The 19,560-nt window shown below is 43.4% G+C and overlaps 1 protein-coding gene across 1 annotated transcript in view; it reads left to right on the top strand.

Annotated features, from left to right (window-relative positions):
• The window catches only part of grin1b (glutamate receptor, ionotropic, N-methyl D-aspartate 1b), a gene marked incomplete at its 5' end in the record, with an annotated part of 70,806 nt that overhangs the window by 11,605 nt on the left and 39,641 nt on the right, over window positions 1-19,560 (top strand). The window contains 3 exons of the mRNA XM_083979799.1: window positions 8,394-8,456; window positions 9,350-9,447; window positions 11,869-11,990. Of these exons, the coding sequence (XP_083835925.1) occupies window positions 8,394-8,456; window positions 9,350-9,447; window positions 11,869-11,990 (283 nt within the window). The remainder of the gene's footprint in view (window positions 1-8,393; window positions 8,457-9,349; window positions 9,448-11,868; window positions 11,991-19,560) is intronic.

The raw sequence follows: 19,560 nt of genomic DNA, 5'->3' as shown, positions 1-19,560 counted from the left end.
ATCATCTCTCCATCATCGCTCCATAATCTCTCTATCATTTCTCCATCATCTCTCCATCGTCTCTCTATCATCTCTCCATCATCTCTCCATCATCTCTCCATCATCTCTCCATCGTCTCTCTATCATCTCTCCATCATCTCTCCATCGTCTCTCTATCATCTCTCCATCGTCTCTCCATCATCTCTCCATCATCTCTCCATCGTCTCTCCATCATCTCTCCATCATCTCTGCATCATCTCTCCATCATCTCTCCATCATCTCTCCATCATCTCTCCATCATCTCTCCATCGTCTCTCCATCATCTCTCCTGTGTGTGTGGAGCTTCTCATTTTGCTTTTCAGATTTTTTTTTTATTGATTTGCTCTTTTTGTTCTTCCTCCTTTAGTTTAAAGCTGAGATTCTTTGAGTTCTCCGTCTTTCTCTCTCTCCGTCTCTCTGTCCGTCTGTCTTTCTCTGTCTTCGTCTCTCCATCCATGCCATCCTTCAGTTCTTCACCTCTGTCGTCTAGTTTCCTGTCTCCTCGACACTGATGGAGAGTCGGACTCGTGCAAACACATGTCAGCTGTCAAACCACCTCTCTCTGTCTCTCTCTCTCTCCCCCTGTCTCTCTCTGTCCACTTGTCCTCTAACAGACAGACAGGTAGACAGACAGACAGACAGACAGACAGGTCTGTGTTGTCTCTCCGTCTCCAACAGGAAGTGGCAGCTCAGTAAAAACTTTTATTTTGGTGACTCTCAGTCACTTCCTGTAGAAAACATCAACCGTGTGTGTGTGTGTGTGTGTGTGTGTGTGTGTGTGTGTGTGTGTGTGTGTGTGTGTGTGTGTGTGTGTGTGTGTGTGAAGGTCATGATGACCTTTGAGCATCGGTCCTGGTGAACGCTCATGTGTGTCACTGAGACGTCATGTGACCTGAAAAACAAGATGGCTGCCAGTGTGCAAACATATGGTGTGTCCCAAATCGCGCACTTGTGCACTTACACTTAATATTTTGAGTGCATAAGTGCGTTCACACTGAGCAGTGCGCGAAAATGTAGTGCGCTATGCGCCCTACATTGGCGCACTCAAACGGCCAGAAAATTGAGTGTGGATCGATGCATACTTTCCACACTTAACGGCCGCCATCTTGGTGACGTAGCGGAAACACGTCACTACTTTTTCAAACGGCAGCGGTTGCTTTGAGCAGCGACGGAGCTGACACCGGCGTAAATGTCTTTAAAAAACACTCATAACAGCACAACAACAACACTAACACAATAAAACACAACTTAATAGCTCGTTTTGATCGGCAGAAAGCTCTGTCAAGTGCCGGCGATAGGGTTACAACGGCCGGTTGCTATGGTTGCAATCAGAATTTAAAAAATAGAAGAAGCAGCTGTCGAGTCATTTCCGGTCAGTGCGCAGCAGCAGTGTTTGATTTGAGACGGTACTAACCTGTCGAAATTTGAGTGCAGTACACTGCTTTACAGTGTACTGTAAAGCAGTGTACTGAGAGAAGTGTGCGATTTGAGACACAGCAATAGAAACAGAAGAAGAAGAAGAAGAAGAAAAGCGACTCTGATCAAGTTAAAGCTTGAAGCAGCTCATGAATATTACAGCACATTAGTTAAAGTAGGTGAACAGAGCTGAGTGTGTGTGTGTGTGTGTGTGTGTGTGTGTGTGTGTGTGTGTGTGTGTGTGTGTGTGTGTGTGTGTGTGTGTGTGTGTGTGATAAATATCAGAGCAGCATCGTGTTCGTCGCTCTGTGAAGATGCAACACTCGACTCATTTCACAATAAAAGCCTTTAAACAGCTACTTCTGCTTCCTGTCGTAGTGATTGGAAACGCTATGATGCCCTGGATTCATGCTAACACGTTGCCATGGTGACGGAGGTCGGAGCTCGTACCCTCACACGCTGACATGTTGCCATGGTGACGGAGGTGCCCAGTTGCTAACAGTGAACTAGTGGTGTAACAGAGGCTTTGGAGGTTAAAATGTAACGTTATCCGGGGCGTCGTTTAGCTCAGTTACCAGAGTCCAGCTGCACAGCTTTCTAGCTTCTTTGTAGTTTCTTTGTAGTTTCTTTGTGGCATCTTTGTAGCTTCTTTGTAGTTTCTTTGTAGCTTTGTAGCTTCTGTGTAGTTTCTTTGTAGCATCTTTGTAATTTCTTTGTAGCATCTTTGTAGCTTCTTTGTAGCATCTTTGTAGTTTCTTTGTAGCATCTTTGTAGCTTCTTTGTAGTTTCTTTGTAGCTTCTTTGTAGTTTCTTTGTAGCATCTTTGTAGCTTCTTTGTAGCATCTTTGTAGTTTCTTTGTAGCGTCTTTGTAGCTTCTTTGTAGTTTCTTTGTGACATCTATTTAGCTTCTTTGTAGCATCTTTGTAGTTTCTTTGTAGCATCTTTGTAGCTTCTTTGTAGTTTCTTTGTGACATCTTTGTAGCTTCTTTGTAGCATCTTTGTAGCTTCTTTGTAGCATCTTTGTAGCTTTGTAGCTTCTTTGTAGTTTCTTTGTAGCATCTTTGTAGCATTGTAGCTTCTTTGTAGCTATGTAGCAGCTTTGTAGTTTCTTTGTAGCTATGTAGCTGCTTTGTAGCTTCATTCTAGCTGTGTAGCTCCTTTGTAGCTTCTTTCTAGTTTCTTTGTAGCATCTTTGTAGCTTCATTGTAGCTTTGTAGCTCCTTTGTAGCTGCTTTGTAGCTTGTATCTCCCTGTCGTATTTTAGCACCATATGATGTCCATTCAACAGGCAGTGAGAAAAAGCTGGAGGTTGTTTCACTCTGTGATGAAGTGATGAAGAGATGAATTGAAGAAGAGATGAAGTGATGAAGAGATGAATTGAAGAAGAGATTAAGTGATGAAGAGATGAAGTGTTGAAGAGATGAAGAGATGAAGTGATGAAGGAGCAGCATGGAGAGGAACTCACAGTCACAGGTTCAGCTCAGAGACTCAGTGTTAACACCGAGACAACCCAGACTTCATCCTGAGGCACAGCACAAAGCCATGAGAAGCTTTATAAAAGAAGCGTGTGTGTGTGTGTGTGTGTGTGTGTGTGTGTGTGTGTGTGTGTGTGTGTGTGTGTGTGTGTGTGTGTGTGTGTGTGTGTGTGTGTGTGTGTGTGTGTTCAGAGACTCTGGATGTAAATTTAATGAGATTAACATTTGGAGCGGATTGAGTGGAGGACTAATGGGACGCTCCAGCGCCACATCGCCTCAACATCACAGGAAGCTTCCTGACCTGGTTTATGAGGGAGGCGGAGCTTCACTCTCAACTTCACTCTGAGTCTCACCTGGTCCACCTGTCTGTCCTGGACCTCTGGCTACAGGTGTGTCTGTCTCAGCAGACGCAGTGGACACCTGGTGTGTAGTCAGACATCTCCATGTATGGCTCGCTGTAAATAATAGACAATCACAGACAGACAGGTGGAAAGACAAGGAGGAGGACAGACAGGAAGACAGGTGGGGCTGTTTGAGTACAGCAGAGGAAGGGATAGTTCACCCAAAATTGAAATTTCACTCATTATCTCCTCCCCCTCATGTGGACTAAGGGCTGGGAGAAGTTTCAGAGTCCTCCGTGGCTTCTCTGAGTTACAGGGGGTCTCGGCGTAGCAGTGCATGTCCATATAACGGTTGCAAATGGATACCAACTGTCTTCCTAACAAAAAGACACACCAAAAAACATCCAAATACCTCCAAGCTTCTAGCTTCCGCTACAAACAAGCTTGAAATATAGACTTATTTAATTTTTTTCGGGACAATTTCTCATGTCGGGGCTTCAATACAAGAGGGACATTACATACGAGCAGCATGGAGGTATTTGGATGTTTTTTGGTGTGTCTTTTTGTTACGAAGACAGTTAGTATCCATTTGCAACCGTTATATGGACATGCACTGCTACGCCGAGACCCCCGAGAAATTTCAATTTTGGGTGAACTATCCCTTTAACATCATCACAGGAAGTGGAGCTTTAAAGATCTTTAACGTTTTAACACGGACGATAAAAATAGACGACTGTTTTGATGTTTCTAAGCAGATAAAACGCAGCTGGAGCTCAGAACCTGTGTGTAGCTGCTGGATGATTCAAGATTCAACATTCAAGAAGTTTATTTCGCCATTTTGTGCACAGACAAGCTGGGTACAATCGGGATTATTGTGCAGAGGAGTGAGACTGAGTTAAAAAGAGTTACTGGTACATATAACATTTTAAATGATCCTTCACATATTCTGCATCGAGAATATGAATTATTGCCCTCGGGGAGACGATATAGAGCAAGCCGATACAAAAAACAACCGCTATAAGCTCTCATTCCTCCCAACATCCATCCATCTCTTAAACAAACCACCACCTAAATCTGAATTTTAATCTTAAATAGACTTATTCCTTTTGGAGACCATCTATCTATTGCTTTTTAGGATCTTTTAGAAGTCTCCAAGACACTCTGCACTTATAGACTCTTATATTTATTTATTTTTTAATTTATTGTAGATTTACCAGGAGTGAATGGAAAATGTTGATGTTATTTAAATGTACGCTTATGTTGTCTTGTGTTTTTATATGCAGCTGCTTGAGGCATTGATTGTCCAAGGCAAATTTCCCTCCGGGGACAATAAAGTTTCTATTGATTGATTGATTGATTGATTGAAGTCAAGGGAAAAAAGATAAAGAAAACATCAATAAATAACACTGAAGAATTAAACACAGATAAAGCTGCCAAAATATATATTATAGCCTATACACTGCTGTTGTAGAAACGTTGATGCTGTTGATGAGACGTGTTGCCGCTCGGTGATCGTTCGATCTGGATAGTCTTGTTTTCACAATCGTTTGGGAGCCAAAAATCGAAACTGGCGGACAGAGTTTGTGTTCCTGTGTTTTTTTATTTTTTTATTTATTTTTATTTAACCTTTATTTAACCAGGAATAATCCCATTGAGATTCAGAATCTCTTTTGCAAGGGGGTCCTGGCCAAGAAAGCAGCACAGTACATCCACATCAAATACACATTTGGACAACTTTAACAAAACAAACATTTGTATGTTACCTGTGTGTTTTGATGTGTGTGTGTGTCTGTAACTGTCAGTGTTGTGCTAGTTACTTAAAAATAGTAACTAGTTACAGTTACTAGTTACTTCATTAAAAAAGTAACTCAGTTAGTAACTCAGTTACTTAAACCAAAAAGTAATGCGTACTATTTAAGTAATTTATCTAAGTAATTACTGATAAAGTAACTTTTTCGTTACTTTAAAACGTTTTTTCCCCCCAATGCTCCCATTAAATAAAGGTTGATTGAATTCCCCTCTAACCGTCATTTCAGTTCTGTGCTGATGCTGATTAAAAAACACGTGTTTTTATGCTGCATTATGTCAGCAGCAGCTTGACCTAACAGAACTGCAAAAAAAATCTTGAGGATAATCTTGACCGAGTTACATTCAAGAAGCTGTTTTCATGACGGAACTAAATTCACTCCAGCGGTAATTTTTTTCGATCGATCAGCTGTGTTTACCCAGAGCGATCAGCTGTGTTTACCGTTTCAGGAGTCCGTCTGTCGGACTCGAACGGCAGCTCCAACCGCTGCTGCTCGCTGGAGTGGCTGCTTGTGTGTCTCGCTGTGACTCTCGAGCTGTGTCCCAGTGCCTGCAGCCTGAACTGACACACAGCTTCGGTCTCGGATGCTGCGTTAGCAAAGTTACCTTAGCTCACCGTCATGCCCTTCTCTGACCTGTCCAGTCCTCTTTATGGAGCGTGTTTGATTGCAGTGGGACGCTAGAGGGCGGCCACCAAGCGCTTTGTTTTTCTGTGTCAGTGCTCTGTCTTTCTTTCAATTCAATGAAACTTTATTGATCGCTAAGATGTTATGGGAAGTGTGTGCCGCTGTAAAACCTCACCAAAAGGAACGGAGTAACGCAGCGTTTCGTAACGGAGTAACTGATTTTAAGAAAACAACGCGTTACGTTATTAGTTACTGAAAAAAGTAACGGCGTTACTAATAACGCGTTACTACCCAACACTGGTAACTGTAATCACATGAAGCTGGTTCTAGAGTCTCTGTGTGTGTGTGTGTGTGTGTGTGTGTGTGTGTGTGTGTGTGTGTGTGTGTGTGTGTGTGTGTGTGTGTGTGTGTGTGTGTGTGTGACTATGAGCTGCTTCCTGTGTCAGTCTGATTTAGCTGTGTCTGTGTTTATAAACATTTAAACGAGCGCCAGGTGGATTGTTTATGAAGTTAACGAGCTCTGGCCTGAGGATCAAAGAGGTTACCACGGCGATAGGGGCCCCCCGCAGGCTGAGACAGACAGAAACGTGGAGAAAAAGAGCCATTTTCTGCCTCTGCACCGGTCTCACATTTAGGCTTACTGTGACAAAACAGTAACTCCTATCAGAACAAAACACAGATCAACGTTGCTCTAAGGACTTCCTGAAAAATTTGGTACGATTTGGTGTTTCTACAGTAAATATTTTGGCGACGCTGGCAGTTTTAAAACATCAGGCCGTTCTGCTTCTCTCAGAAAATATTTGTATTGGAGTCAATGAGGAGCAGAGACAGACGTGGCCACACTCAGAGGCTTGAGGCTTGTCTCTCTGATATTTTGAGCACATGATGAGAGAGATAACAAGTTTGTCTTATGCCCTCTACACACTGTGCGATTTTAGCAGTCTTATAAGACTGTTGCATGACACACTATGCGACGTGGAATTTACAATCTTTGCTACGACGTCAAGTTTGACGTGTGCAGACTGTACGATGATCGTTCTACTGAATCGCAGGTCGCCCGCTCCCCCTCCTCCCCTCCTCCCCCCCTCTCTCCCTCTTCACACACAGACACAAGTCACTGGCATCAGTGGAGCAGTACCGCCAGTTGTCCGTTATTTAAAAATGAAATCACGGCCTGTATTGGTAGAGAACATCACAGCAGTACCGTCACGTAATGAGAGCACATCTAAACGAGGACGAAGTCACCTCTATTCTCCGGTAGGCGACCGCTTCTCATCATAGTCCGCACATGGGTTTTTTTTTTTTTTTTTTTTTGACAGAGTTTCACCATGAGTTTCACACACAACTTTTCTGATGGCTGTATGAGTCTGTCCATGTTCCTCCTCTTTCTGCGACAGTAAAAAGGAATATACACCTCTCCAGACATGACAGGATTCGTTTTTTAATTTAATGACTATTTACTCGAAAATCAGTGCTCGTCCCTGTCACCTGCGCTACTGATAGACGTCCATCAGCTGATTAGTAGACGTAGGTCGTAGCAGTTTTCTGACACTGTCAGAATTTAATCGCAGGTCGTCTTTGGTCGCAAGACGCTGACAACGGCCGTCGTAGAGCCTGTCTCACTGTGCGACGTAAGACGGCCGATTTAGAGCTACGACCAAAGATTTCGCCACGATTCTCCTACGATCCGCCGTCTTTCGTCTGCGACGGCCAAAATCGCACAGTGTGTACAGGGCATTACAAATTCTGAAAAAATTATGTGTGTAGAGTGTAAATTGTGGCCGGGCCGAGTGTGGAAAGAGAAAAAATCTGGAGTTTTTCTGGCATCTCTCTCACTCTAACCGATGATGTCACCCACTCTGACACGAACATTCCGTCCAATACACACCCATTATAATCTCATAATTTCTCCAAAAATGATCATGGTCATTGAACAGGGATTGATCAAAAACTATATGACCTATCAAAACGTGGAGTAATACGACAATACACAAGACTTGTGTCTACTGTTTAAAGTTTAAATGAAGTCTCTAGGTGAAAGTATGCCTGAGCAGTAGACGTTTGTTAAACTCCAATGATTGGTCTTTTTCGCTCTTTTTTTTCCGCCCGTCCCATTGACTTCAATGCAAAATTTTGCGTCGCGAAAAATTCTGTTGTACACTGTTGAGAAAAGTAATAGCACACCGATCCCGATCAAACCGCAAGTTTTGATCGGGATCTAGTAGCGAACCGAAATCTGGCCGGAAGATGAAGAAAGAAAAGTAGGAATTTAGGCTTCGGTGCAGCTATTTCATAGCTGTAGGGATCAGTGCCCGGTGCGATGGCCCGTGGCCCTAATCACATCAATACATTATAATCACCAGCTGCGTTCGGTGAGAGAACTTGTGCATTCAGTAGTCAAATAGTCCTTGATCCTAGTTTTAAAATCTTCCATACTACATACATACTAAGATGACTCTGTAATTTATTTATTTGTTGAGGTGGACAGACGGGTGGACAGACAGGTGGACAGACAGACGGGTGGACAGACAGACGGGTGGACAGACAGACAGACAGGTGGACAGACAGCAGCCATGTTGTTTGCCCCCCCCCCCCCCCCCCCCTCCTGACTGAATCATGTGTTGGATGTTGTGACATCACTTCCTCTTGACTGTCTATAATCTTCTTCTGTGTCTGTGTCATATTTTCTCTGTGACATCATAACCATCAGAATAAAAACAGGAACTATGAAAACCTCGACCAACAGAACTATGACTTCAGGAGAACGCCCAAGGTAGAAACTTTGCATGGTCAAATGATGCACGCCGCCCCCCAACCAATCTCTGAGCTCGCTCGCCCCCCCTGGTAGTAGCCAAGCAACCGGTTATTAGCCCCGCCCACCCAGAATCCAACCCAACTCCAGAGATAGACTCTTATCCTGGTGGCACGTCTTTTCTCCACCATCTTTCTTTTGATTTTTCATGAGTCCTGCTGCACACGGGAATGGGTTCACACTTTGCAGGAGAGACGCCCTTCCTCTTCCTCTTCCTCCTCCCCCACCTCCCTCCCCCCACCTCCCCCACCCTGAGTCTTCTCCATGTGAAGGGTTGCATGCAGCCAGGCTGAGGCTTGGCTCTGTCTGCAGAATCTGAGGAACGCCGCTCTCCTCCTCCTCCTCCTCCTCCTCCTCCTCCTCCTCCTCCTCCTCCTCCTCTCCTCTCCTCTCCTCTCCTCCTCCTCCTCCTCTTCACTCGAATCTCTCTCTTATTTTTTAAGTTGCGGTTGCATCAGCGCTCTCTAACATGCACGTCCCTGATTGGTTGGTTGGTTGGTTGGTTGGAGTCTTGAAAGCGCCTCAGTTTGCATGAGCCACACCACCACGCACAACTTTCTGCCCCCCCGCCCCCCTGCCCCACCACCACCACCACCTCCTCCAAGCTTCGACTTTCAGTTTTATTTCAGTTCAGCAGATCTTCAACACTTTTTGTCTCCTCCATCTTGCGGCCCCGCCCCCCTCCTCCTCCTCCTCCTCCTCCTCCCGTGGTAGTGTGGGTGAGAGGGAGCATGGTCGAGGTCGGGGGTTGAAAAAGAAAAAAAAAAAGAGCTAATGTTGCTAATGTTGCTTGTCCTATCATGTGTTGTGTGGTGTTTTTGTTCTGCTGTCCCGTCCTGGTCGCGGTCCTTCAGGCGGAGAAGGTGCTGCTGTTCAGCCCCGAAACCAACCTGACGGCGCTGCTGCTGGAGGCCAAAGACCTGGAGGCTCGAGTCATCATCCTCTCTGCCAGGTTAAAGACCCCCCCCCCCCCTCCCCCCCTCCACCACATCACACCTCCTCTACGGAGAAACAGCTTCGATGCCGCCACTCTTAACTCCACACCGGTCCGCCATTTTTAGGGAAAACTTGTAATCTCTAGATAGATACAGTAGTAGGGGTGGGAGAAATTTTTTTTTTTGGGGGGGGGGGGGGGGGGTTTAAAAATTTTGTGCAATGTGCATTTGTTCGCCTTTTTTACATCCAGAGAGTCCAGGTTTTGAAAAGGGTTTAAGTTCACTTTATAATGGAGTATGTTAATTTATAGGCTCCTACAGTATTTGTGTGCAGATAAATGTTAAAAATGCTAAAGACTAAAAATCATAGAGAGAATCGGCAATATCGTAGAATCGCAATTTAAATCGAATCGCCATCCAAAAAATCGTAGAAGAATCGAATCGGGAGAAAAGCATATCGTCCCAGCCCTAATAGATAGATAGATAGATAGATAGATAGATAGATAGATAGATAGATAGATAGATAGATAGATAGATAGATAGATAGATAGAAAGACTTTATTGTCCACCGTACTGGAAATTTGTCTTCGGCTTCTAGCATAAAGCATAAAACAATTAGAGCACTCCACAGCTACACACAAAAGACATAGAAACAAGAAACAAACTGACTGAAATGTTGTGCAAAACAGGCATAGACAACAACAACAGCCCTCTAAGGGGGTTGCCAGGTGCAGTCAACAATCGTAACATATTCAGAGCTTGTATGGCCGGTGGAATAAAGTCAAGTCAAGTCACTTCAATCAAAGGATTTCTTAAACATTTCCTCGCTCATCCTGGGAACTCTGAATCTTCGGCCGGATGGAAGCAGTTCGAACTCTGAGTTTAAGGGATGTGTGACATCCTCAGATATCTGTCTGGCCTTCCTGACAACTGCGGTGTTGAACAGCTCACCGAGTTGACTAGCCATGTTTCCACCAAAAGTTCCAGGAACCTTTAGTTTCTGAACCTTTTAGTACCCAGAACTAAATGGTTCTGGTGTTTCTGCTGTTGTCTGCGTTTCCACCGAGGCCCAAAGTCCCGGGGAGATTATCCAAATGACAAATGCTGCAGACAACGAGAGAGTACCTACCCGTTTTTGGGGGCCAGGGTTTTTCTAGCCCAGAACTACATTTTGGTTCCTGGTTCCTGGTTCCTGCGGTCGAAACGCACATAATTCCAGGAACTAGTTTCTGGAAATGTGGCTTTAGAGTGAGTTAGGGCTTTTAGGGCGAAAAGGCCTAAAAAAAAAAAAAAATCTCAGATTTTTCACAAAAAATCAGATTCACAGTTTAAATTGATTTTTTCATCCCGCAGATGACAAAGAAATTGTTCAAAAGTGCGAGTGCAACTTTTCAATAAGACTCCTCTAGTTTCAAACCGACAGTGACACAAATGCAAGGCACGATACAACCACACAGCCCATTTGCAAACTTTGTAAAAGAGTTGTCCCCGTGAAAGACGGTCAGATGACAAACTTACATGGACAAAGGACGACCTGCTAAACGTTGTAAACTCTGTAAAATGAGTTGTGTTTGTGTCTTCGTCACTATGCTGATGATACTCAACCGTATATCACCAAACATCGCCTCTTTTATTTAACATTTGAACAATTTAACATGTAAACTTGTGATTTTCACTGGTCTAAGATCAACAAACGTAATGTCTTAACATGGACTTTAAAGGGATAGTTCACCCAAAATTCAAATTTCACTCATTATCTACTCCCCCTCATGTGGACTAAGGGCTGGGAGAAGTTTCAGAGTCCTCCGTGGCTTCTCTGAGTTACAGCGGGGCTCCGTGCAGCACTGCATGTCCATATGACGGTTGTGAATGGATACCACTTTTCCTTGTCCAAAAAGACACACCAAAAAACATCCAAATACCTCCATAGTGCTCGTCTGTAATGTCCATCTTGTATTGAAGCCCCGACATGAGAAATTGTTCTGAAAAAAATTTAAAAAGTCTATGTTTTAAGCTTGTTTGTAGCGGAAGCTCCCAGCACTGCTCTTCCTGGAACGACACCCAGTTCACGGCTCCACAAATCGCTCGAGATTCCAGCAGAGCAACACTGGGAGCTTCCGCTACAAACAAGCTTAAAACATAGACTTATTTAATTTTTTTCGGGACTATTTCTCATGTTGGGGCTTCAATACAAGAGGGACATTACAGACGAGCACTATGGAGGTATTTGGATGTTTTTTGGTGTGTCTTTTTGGACGAAGAAAAGTGCGGTTGCGAACGGAGCCCCGCTGTAACTCTGAGAAGGCATGGAGGACTCTGAAACTTCTCCCAGCCCTTAGTCGAAATGAAATTAGAATTTTGGGTGAACTATCCCTTTAAAATAGACGTTTTGATATGACACGGTTGCTTCACGGCTGTGTGTGTGTGTGTGTGTGCAGTGAGGACGAAGCTGCAGCTGTGTATAAAGCCGCCCGGCAGCTCAACATGACGGGCTCGGGCTACGTGTGGCTGGTCGGTGAGAGGGAGTTGTCGGGCAAAGCCCAGAACGAAGCTCCAGACGGTAGGTCCACCTCGGCCTCCTCCTCTTCCTCACTAACGCTCTTCACACTTCTGCCTCGCTCCCTCTGGAGCTCCTGTCTCTGTCTCTGTCTCTGTCTCTCAGCTCTGCTTCCATCCAAATCTCTACTTTTCCATTAGTGACACTGGAGAGAAGAAAACAGGCTGAGAAAAACATGTAGCTGCAGCAGGCAGAGCCGCGATGCTGTAGAGATGTAGTAGTGAGGTCATAGTGATGTCGTATAGTCAGGTGCAAATATGACTTGACCCCCCAAAAAATTCTAACAAAAGGTTTCTCAGCTGTTTTTTTTTATAGTATTAGATATCCTTAATAACATACTAAAAGTTGACCAAAGTTTGACCACTAGAAAGGTGTCATTTTCAAGATGGCATCCAAGATGGGTTGGAAGCCCGGAGAGACACCCCAGGTGAATAGGGAAACATTTTTAACTAACCGATATCACCATGAAACTTCCTAAGTTTATCACTTACATTAAGACAAATATTTTTTGTATTATAAGTTTTGTCAAATTTGATGTTTAAATATGTAAATGAGGCAATATCTAATTAAATATGTACTCATTTGCATACATTTCCAGAACCGAAAACTTAACAATGGATAAAGCTACTTTCAAAATTCTTGTTTTATTTTGTTGACATATTAGAGTCAGAAGTTATTCCAGAGGAGGATTTTGGATATCTCTTTTTATCACTCTGTAAATGAGAAAATACTGTCACCAGCCCTAAAAATTCAAATATCGCCATGTTTTTAGGACTAAAACATTGTATAAATGAGGCTGTGAATGATATATCAACAAACCCCTCTCAGAATATAGAAAGGGATCAAAGTGGAAGGTTTGGTGTCTGTAAGTGCTGCTGAAGTGGAGATTTCTAGCTCAGAGTCTGAGGAAAAACTCTTTCTGAGAAAACGCCCTTTAAAGACTTGGACTGTAAAATTACAGAGATTGTTAATGTAAATCCTACTTTTATGATTGGTTGTGGATACGGAGGAATTTTGCAGCCAACATAATTGTTCAGGAGAGAGAGAGCTCTCTGGGAATTTTTTTAGGGTTAGGTGTTTTTTTTTCGTAGTTCGTAGTTTTTCGTTTTTGTCGTAGTGATGTCTCAGTGGATGCATCGAACTACAAGCTGCTGCATCTGGAAACAAACCTGCAGACAGAAATAGATCAACGTCTTCAGGAGTCGATTTCACTTCTTTGTTTCTATTTTAGCACCAGCAGCAGGTTTGAAGTTGTGAAACTGACACAAACTTCACACACGACTCGAGTGTAAAACCAGCTTGGTGCCGAGTCGACACTGAGACTGACAGTTGAGCTCAGCTGTAAATAGACCAAAGAAAAGCAAACAGTGTGTTGTTGAAATGATGTGTTAGCTGTGAAGTGTTGAAGAGGTTTCAGTGTCAGTAGGTTGTGACTGGGTGTGACCGTGCTGTGAGTTTGTTTCTGCAGCTTGGCGAGTGCTAACATACACAACTCACAGTGCTTTAAAGTTTGATCGTCATAACTCAGGATTAGGGATGTCACGATTATAGATTTTCTTGATACGATTATTGTCAGAGAAATTATCACGGTATTACGATTATCACGATTATTATGCATCAAAAAATTTCACAAGACTATGAATGTGTAAAATCAAATATAATCAAAATATATTTACATTACTGATCTCTAAATATAGGACCAGTTATTAATCCCCCGTGGGAAGTGTTTGAAGTCATTAACTGCCATCTATACCAATTGTTAAAATTTATTTTTTAAAATTACAAATAACACGCTAACATTTAAAGCCCCTGTACAGACTTTTCATTTAGTGTTGGTTTTGGCGGCCCCCTGTGGACAAAAGCGGTGGTGTTTTGCCGGAATGAAGACTGCATTTCCCACCGTCATGAAGACGTTTGTCTGGCCGGCGCGTGTAGATTTGGTTTGGAAACGTCGGAAAGAAGACGGGACTTACTTTGAAAACTTTTTTTTATTTTTTTTTAGCAGCTATCTGCAGCGTGCGTAGTAATGTATCTATTGGTCTGGTTTGGTCAGTGGTCCGACCCGACCATGCCTTCCAGAGGTCTAGAATTAGATTACTTAGAAATAGCGTATCTTCACACTGATGGGCTCATTTGCTGTTGAGACACATCAGCAGAAACCAGAGACTTCTGCGTATCCAGTTAAAAGCTCCGTACCGGGGCTTTAAATTCCCACCAATTCAGTGTTACGTTAGAAGATAAATGGACCTATATCTGTGCATCTTCCTTTACCTTGGTGCACATCTGCCGATATGGTTCCGACATAATGCGATCTGTATTTTTTTGTGATTTGTATTGTGAGTTTTATGTTGGGACTACAGATGGAAATTAGCCCTAGTGGCTAAATCTGGTACAACCATCTCTTAATTGTTCTAAAATTGATTAATGATATTGTACACTGTCCTGTGATAATAAACTAAACTAAACTAAACTAAACTAAATAATCTTTTTCGTAAAGTGACAGTATTTAAGAATCTTTACGATCAATTAATTGTGGCATTTAATACCGCGATAAATTGTGATAACAAGTAATTGTGACATCCCTACTCAGGATACCATGTGATAGACGTATATACATCTGATTATTATGGATAATCATGGCCGAAGGTGTAACCGCAGAACATAGACATACAAAGAACACAACAACTTCAAATAAAGAAGAAACTATCTGTGGACTAATTGACCAGTACTTGTGATTGGGGCGTAGCAACAGTCTGATGAAATGATTGGATGGAAACATGGCTGCTCTCTCTCTCTCTGTCTCTGGTAGAGCCGTAGGTCTGTGATGCAGGAAGCTAATGGTGCTACGTTCAGTTAGCTTCTCAGCATCCTGGTGTGTTTCTCTCTCTGGTTTCTTCTGACGCTGGTTGAACGTTTAAACACAAACGACAAACACACAGACACACACACACACACAGACACACACACACAAACACACACACACACACAGACGTGTTTAAAGGTTCCAACCGCCGCTTTGTTTTCTGTCTGACCTTAAATGTGTCTAACATCTTTTTTGTTTGTTTCATTTTCTATAGTGTGTGTCCGCCTGCCCGTCTGCCCGTTCTCACAGTAGACAAGCCAATAACATGTGCTGCTGTGTGGGGGAGGGGGAGGGGCTTTGTGTGGGGGTCGCCGGGCGGGGGAGGGGCCAGGGGTCAGGGGTCAGGGGGCGGGGCTTGATAAACAGCTTGTGTCGCTGCAGTTTCCGTGACGTATGTCTGAACAAACACTGGTAAGATGCCGCCGCCGCTGCTTTCCTGTTTCCTGCTTGATGCTCTGTCCTTTCCATTGGTCCAAAGAGGCCCCGCCCACTGCACCTCGGAGTGTGGGGGCGGAGCTTATGGAGTCGGCCACTGATTACTCAGTCAGCCAGAAGTTAGTTCTCAACGAGCTCATGTACGTAGAGTCAGATGTGATAAAGCCCAGGAGATGACGTCACTGCTGAGCCTCTTCATTCACATGAATGTTGGGGACAGTAGGTGGACGTCCTTAAAGGGATAGTTCAACATTTTGTCACATTGGCCCATTGCCATAATCCCTATAGTCGTAGCAGTGGGTTCTTTACCTTTATTTGTCGGTGCAAGCTATTTTTAGAACGGCGGAGCAGAGCCGTGAGCTGCTCAGAGCTACGCTACGGAGGCTCATTATGGGATTTCTTGGTTTCCCTCATCAAACTCATCAAACAACTTGTCCACCAGAGCGTTGTGGAGTTGTTGGATTGTGTATTTGATGAGTTTGATGAGGGAAACCAAGAAATTAATTAATGAATTAATTAATTAACTTGTTATTTTATTTTGATAAGATACATTTAATTTTACTTATTTATTTTATGGTGAGGTTCCCGAAGCCCTCCTAGGGTTTCTAACCTCTCCAGCACTGTTTCACTGTAGTTTATCATATGTTATCTATTGTATATTTTCTTTCTTCCATGTGATATGCTCCTTGTTTGTAATATTTTAAAGTGCAAACAATAAACAAAACAAAAAAAATCCCATGAGCCTCCGTAGCGTAGCTCTGAGCAGCTCACGGCTCTGCTCCGCCGTTCTAAAAACAGCTTGCACCGACAATTAAAGGTAACAAACCTACTGCTATGACTATAGGGATTATGGCAATGGGCCAATTTGCCAAAATATTGAACTTTCCCTTTAACGTCCTGAACGTCCTGAGCGCTCCTCTGGCTGCTGGGTAATCGACTCCCTGCTCTGTGGCTTTTTCTTTGAGAAAACATCCTCACCAGCTGCTGCACTCTGACAAACGATGTGTTATTTTTCTACACATCCATCACGTCTCGTCTCCCAGACTCCAGATGTGTCAAAAATGACCCATCGTTGTCCTGAAAGCGCAGCAGGACTGTGCACTCTGAAAATAACCCTCAGCTGTTTTGTCTCTGTCGGGGGGACGTTTGAGGTTTCTTTTTAGGGGAACTGTTTCAGATAAAAGCCTTTTTTTTATTTTGACATGAATGAGTCTTAGCGTTCACATCTCTGTCTCCTCCTCTGTGGTGCAGAGAGAACAGCCACCACAGAGGATCAGGCTTCATCCTCTGGCTGAAAGATGACAGTCTGATCTCCGCTGCTCTCCCCGCGCTGCAGAGGATGAACCCCACAGAGCTGAACGACTACATGATCTTTCCTCTAGCGCCACACACAGGATCAAAACCCTCGCTGGGTTTAACCGAACAAAAACTATGATAAAGGCCATGAGATGTGCCTGAAAGGCCTGGCAGATTGACCTTGAGTCCTTGTTTATCGTGGCTGTAGTGACCTCTGCAGCCTCTAGAGGGCGCCGACTCTTCACTTCTGCCCTGAGTCTCTAGATTATATTAGAGAACCAGACATCGCAGGAAACCAAACAGGAAGTTAAATCCTCATGTTTGTGTTTTGCTTCTTGAAAACGGTTCAACACAGATGTTGATGGTCCAGTTAGTCCAGACTTCATAGGTCCTGCAAGTCTGATCTGTTCAAGACGCCGGTGGAGGAACAAACGTCCTCAGATGAAGGTGACAATAAGGACGGACAGTGTATTTTTATCACTGTAACTATTCAGCAGCAACATGACATAATGTGCAAAACGTTATCAGTTCATCAGCTGCAAAAAAGAAAATTAAACACAACGTAGAAGTGGACTTTACGGCCGTTACACTTGTTTTCTAATTAAACAGGTGTTGTACCTACTCAGTCTGGGACATGTGGTCAACAGAGAGCTGAGGTCATGACATCACGGCGGCTGTCCTCCGATCACCAGCTTCAGTAAACATCAGAGTCCTTATCTAAACACACAGAGGTTCAGTTTCACTTCTGTTTCCCGTAAAGATCATTTCACAGTGTTAGATCGTACAGGTGTTCCTGTTCCTGTCTCCCACTGAGTTAAAGGTTGTTGCTGAAACGAGTCCCTAAAAAGAAACCTGTGAAGCTGCACTGTGACATTATGGATTTTGATGTTGTTTCTCTTCAACCAGACACTTGTCACATTATGAGGAAAATGTTTCTGCATTTGGGGCCTTGGCTAACTGAACAACAGCCTGCTAGCATTGTTAGCATTCCTCACTGGAGATGAGAGTAGCCCGATAACCATTAGCATAGCTTAGCTATTAGCTCTCACTTTATTTTGGTCACGAATGCTCCAGTAGGCTCAGTTTGCTCACTTCATTTTTTCATTTCGTTTATTAGTTTATTTGTAATGAGACTCATGAACATACAAAATAATAATAATTTGTTGTAAATAGCCTATGCCAGATTTAGCTCAAGAGCTAATGTCCATCTGTTAAACAAAGACCAAACAAATGATGAATACAAATACAATACATCACTCAATGGTTGCATTAGTCAGAATTCAGTGTAGCAGTAAAGAAAGGACAACTAGCTTGTTGTTACCTTTAGTTTTAGGGAGACGTCCAGTTAAGTCTGTGGACTGTAAATTAGCTGTTTCCAGTAGTTCCAGGTTTGTTTACAGTATTTCTGGTAGAAAACGTTAGCTAGCACTGTTAACTAGCTCCCCCCGTATGTCCAAGCTAAATGCTCCCAAAACTTTTGGAGGGAAACGTCAAGTCTTGGTTAAACCCATATTCTGCTAATAATAAAAGAGCCACAAGGCCAACAAATTGTTTTCTCAAGTTAGCTCAGTTGCTAGTGGCTAGAGCTAAAGCTAGGGGGTGAGCATTAATATAGTGGTGGTCTTCACTGAAGTGGAATCACAGCCGCATACAAATGAAAGCTTTCTCGTACCTTAGAATGAGTTGTTACAAGTCGTTACAAAGGCACTGGTGTTGCATTCAGGTGCAGTCAGGCAGACGGCCGTCGGCAAACCAACCGGATGTCATTTTACTCCACCAGAGAAGTAAAACAATACCACATCACCATGACAACATGTTGTCAGGCCTGTATTACCACTTGTTTACATAGACGCTTGTTTACCCTTTACATGCAGCGTCTGTTGTCTGTCTGACGTCTGCCCCATTTCACCTGAATGCAACATCAAGAATACGTTCAGATATGCAACCGTACCGCGAGATGGGGGAATTCCTACGTATTATACCTTTAAACTTCAAGTCTGAGTTGTTTAAATGACAGAAATCTGTTTTGATGAATGTAAATAAGCCTTAACTTTGGATTGACTTAATACATTATAATTAAACAAGATTTTATAGCCGATACATTAAAAAAACGAAAAAGAAAAAAACAGGTTTGTTTTCACTTTAAAGTTTAAAATTGTCTACAAAACAAATTAGACAGATAAAGCTGCAAAACTATAAAATAATCACTGCATTCAAAACAAAAACCCATAGACGTAGATTGTTTATCCTGTTACATGCAGCGTCTGTTGTCTGTCTGACATCTGCCCGATTTCACGTGAATGCAACATCAAGAATACGTTCAGATATGCAACCGCACCGCTAGATGGGGGGAATTCCTACGTATTATACCTTTAAGAAAAAATCCCTACATGGACAGAGTTCTTATAACCCGCCATGTTTAACCCAACGTTATGCCCCTGGTTGGCGTCGTGCTAGGCTAGTGCTAGTGCTAGTGCTAGGCTAGCAGTGTTAGCCAGCTGTGTCAGCAGCTGGAGGACAGATGTGGACACGTGTCATCGCAGTGTGACGAGTTTCTGCTGAAGGAAAACACCAGACACAGCTCAGAGTGTCTCAGACCGGCTTCCTCTGCCCGCAGGCAAACGGCTGCCATTCTCAGAGTCAACTCCCAGCATGCACTTTGGTTAGAAGTGAACACTGCCCTGACGCTTGAAGCCCGAGAGAGTGTGTGTGTGTGTGTGTGTGCGTGTGAGTGTGTGTGTGTGTTTGAATTACACTGAAGCACTTAATTACATCAGTCAAATTAAAGTGTGTGAGAGAGATTCTTAATTAATGAGTGTGTGTGAATGAGGACAGCGTTAAGTCTGCAGCCGCGGTAACTCCCTCTGGTGTGTGTGTGTGTGTGTGTGTGTGTGTGTGTGTGTGTGTGTGTGTGTGTGTGTGTGTGTGTGTGTGTGTGTGTGTGTGTGTGTGTGTGTGTGTGTGTGTGTGTGTGTGTGT

The sequence above is a fragment of the Trachurus trachurus genome (genome assembly GCF_905171665.1).
Source record: "Trachurus trachurus genome assembly, chromosome: 9".
Classification (NCBI taxonomy): domain Eukaryota; kingdom Metazoa; phylum Chordata; class Actinopteri; order Carangiformes; family Carangidae; genus Trachurus; species Trachurus trachurus.
This window is presented reverse-complemented; position numbering and strand designations above follow the sequence as displayed.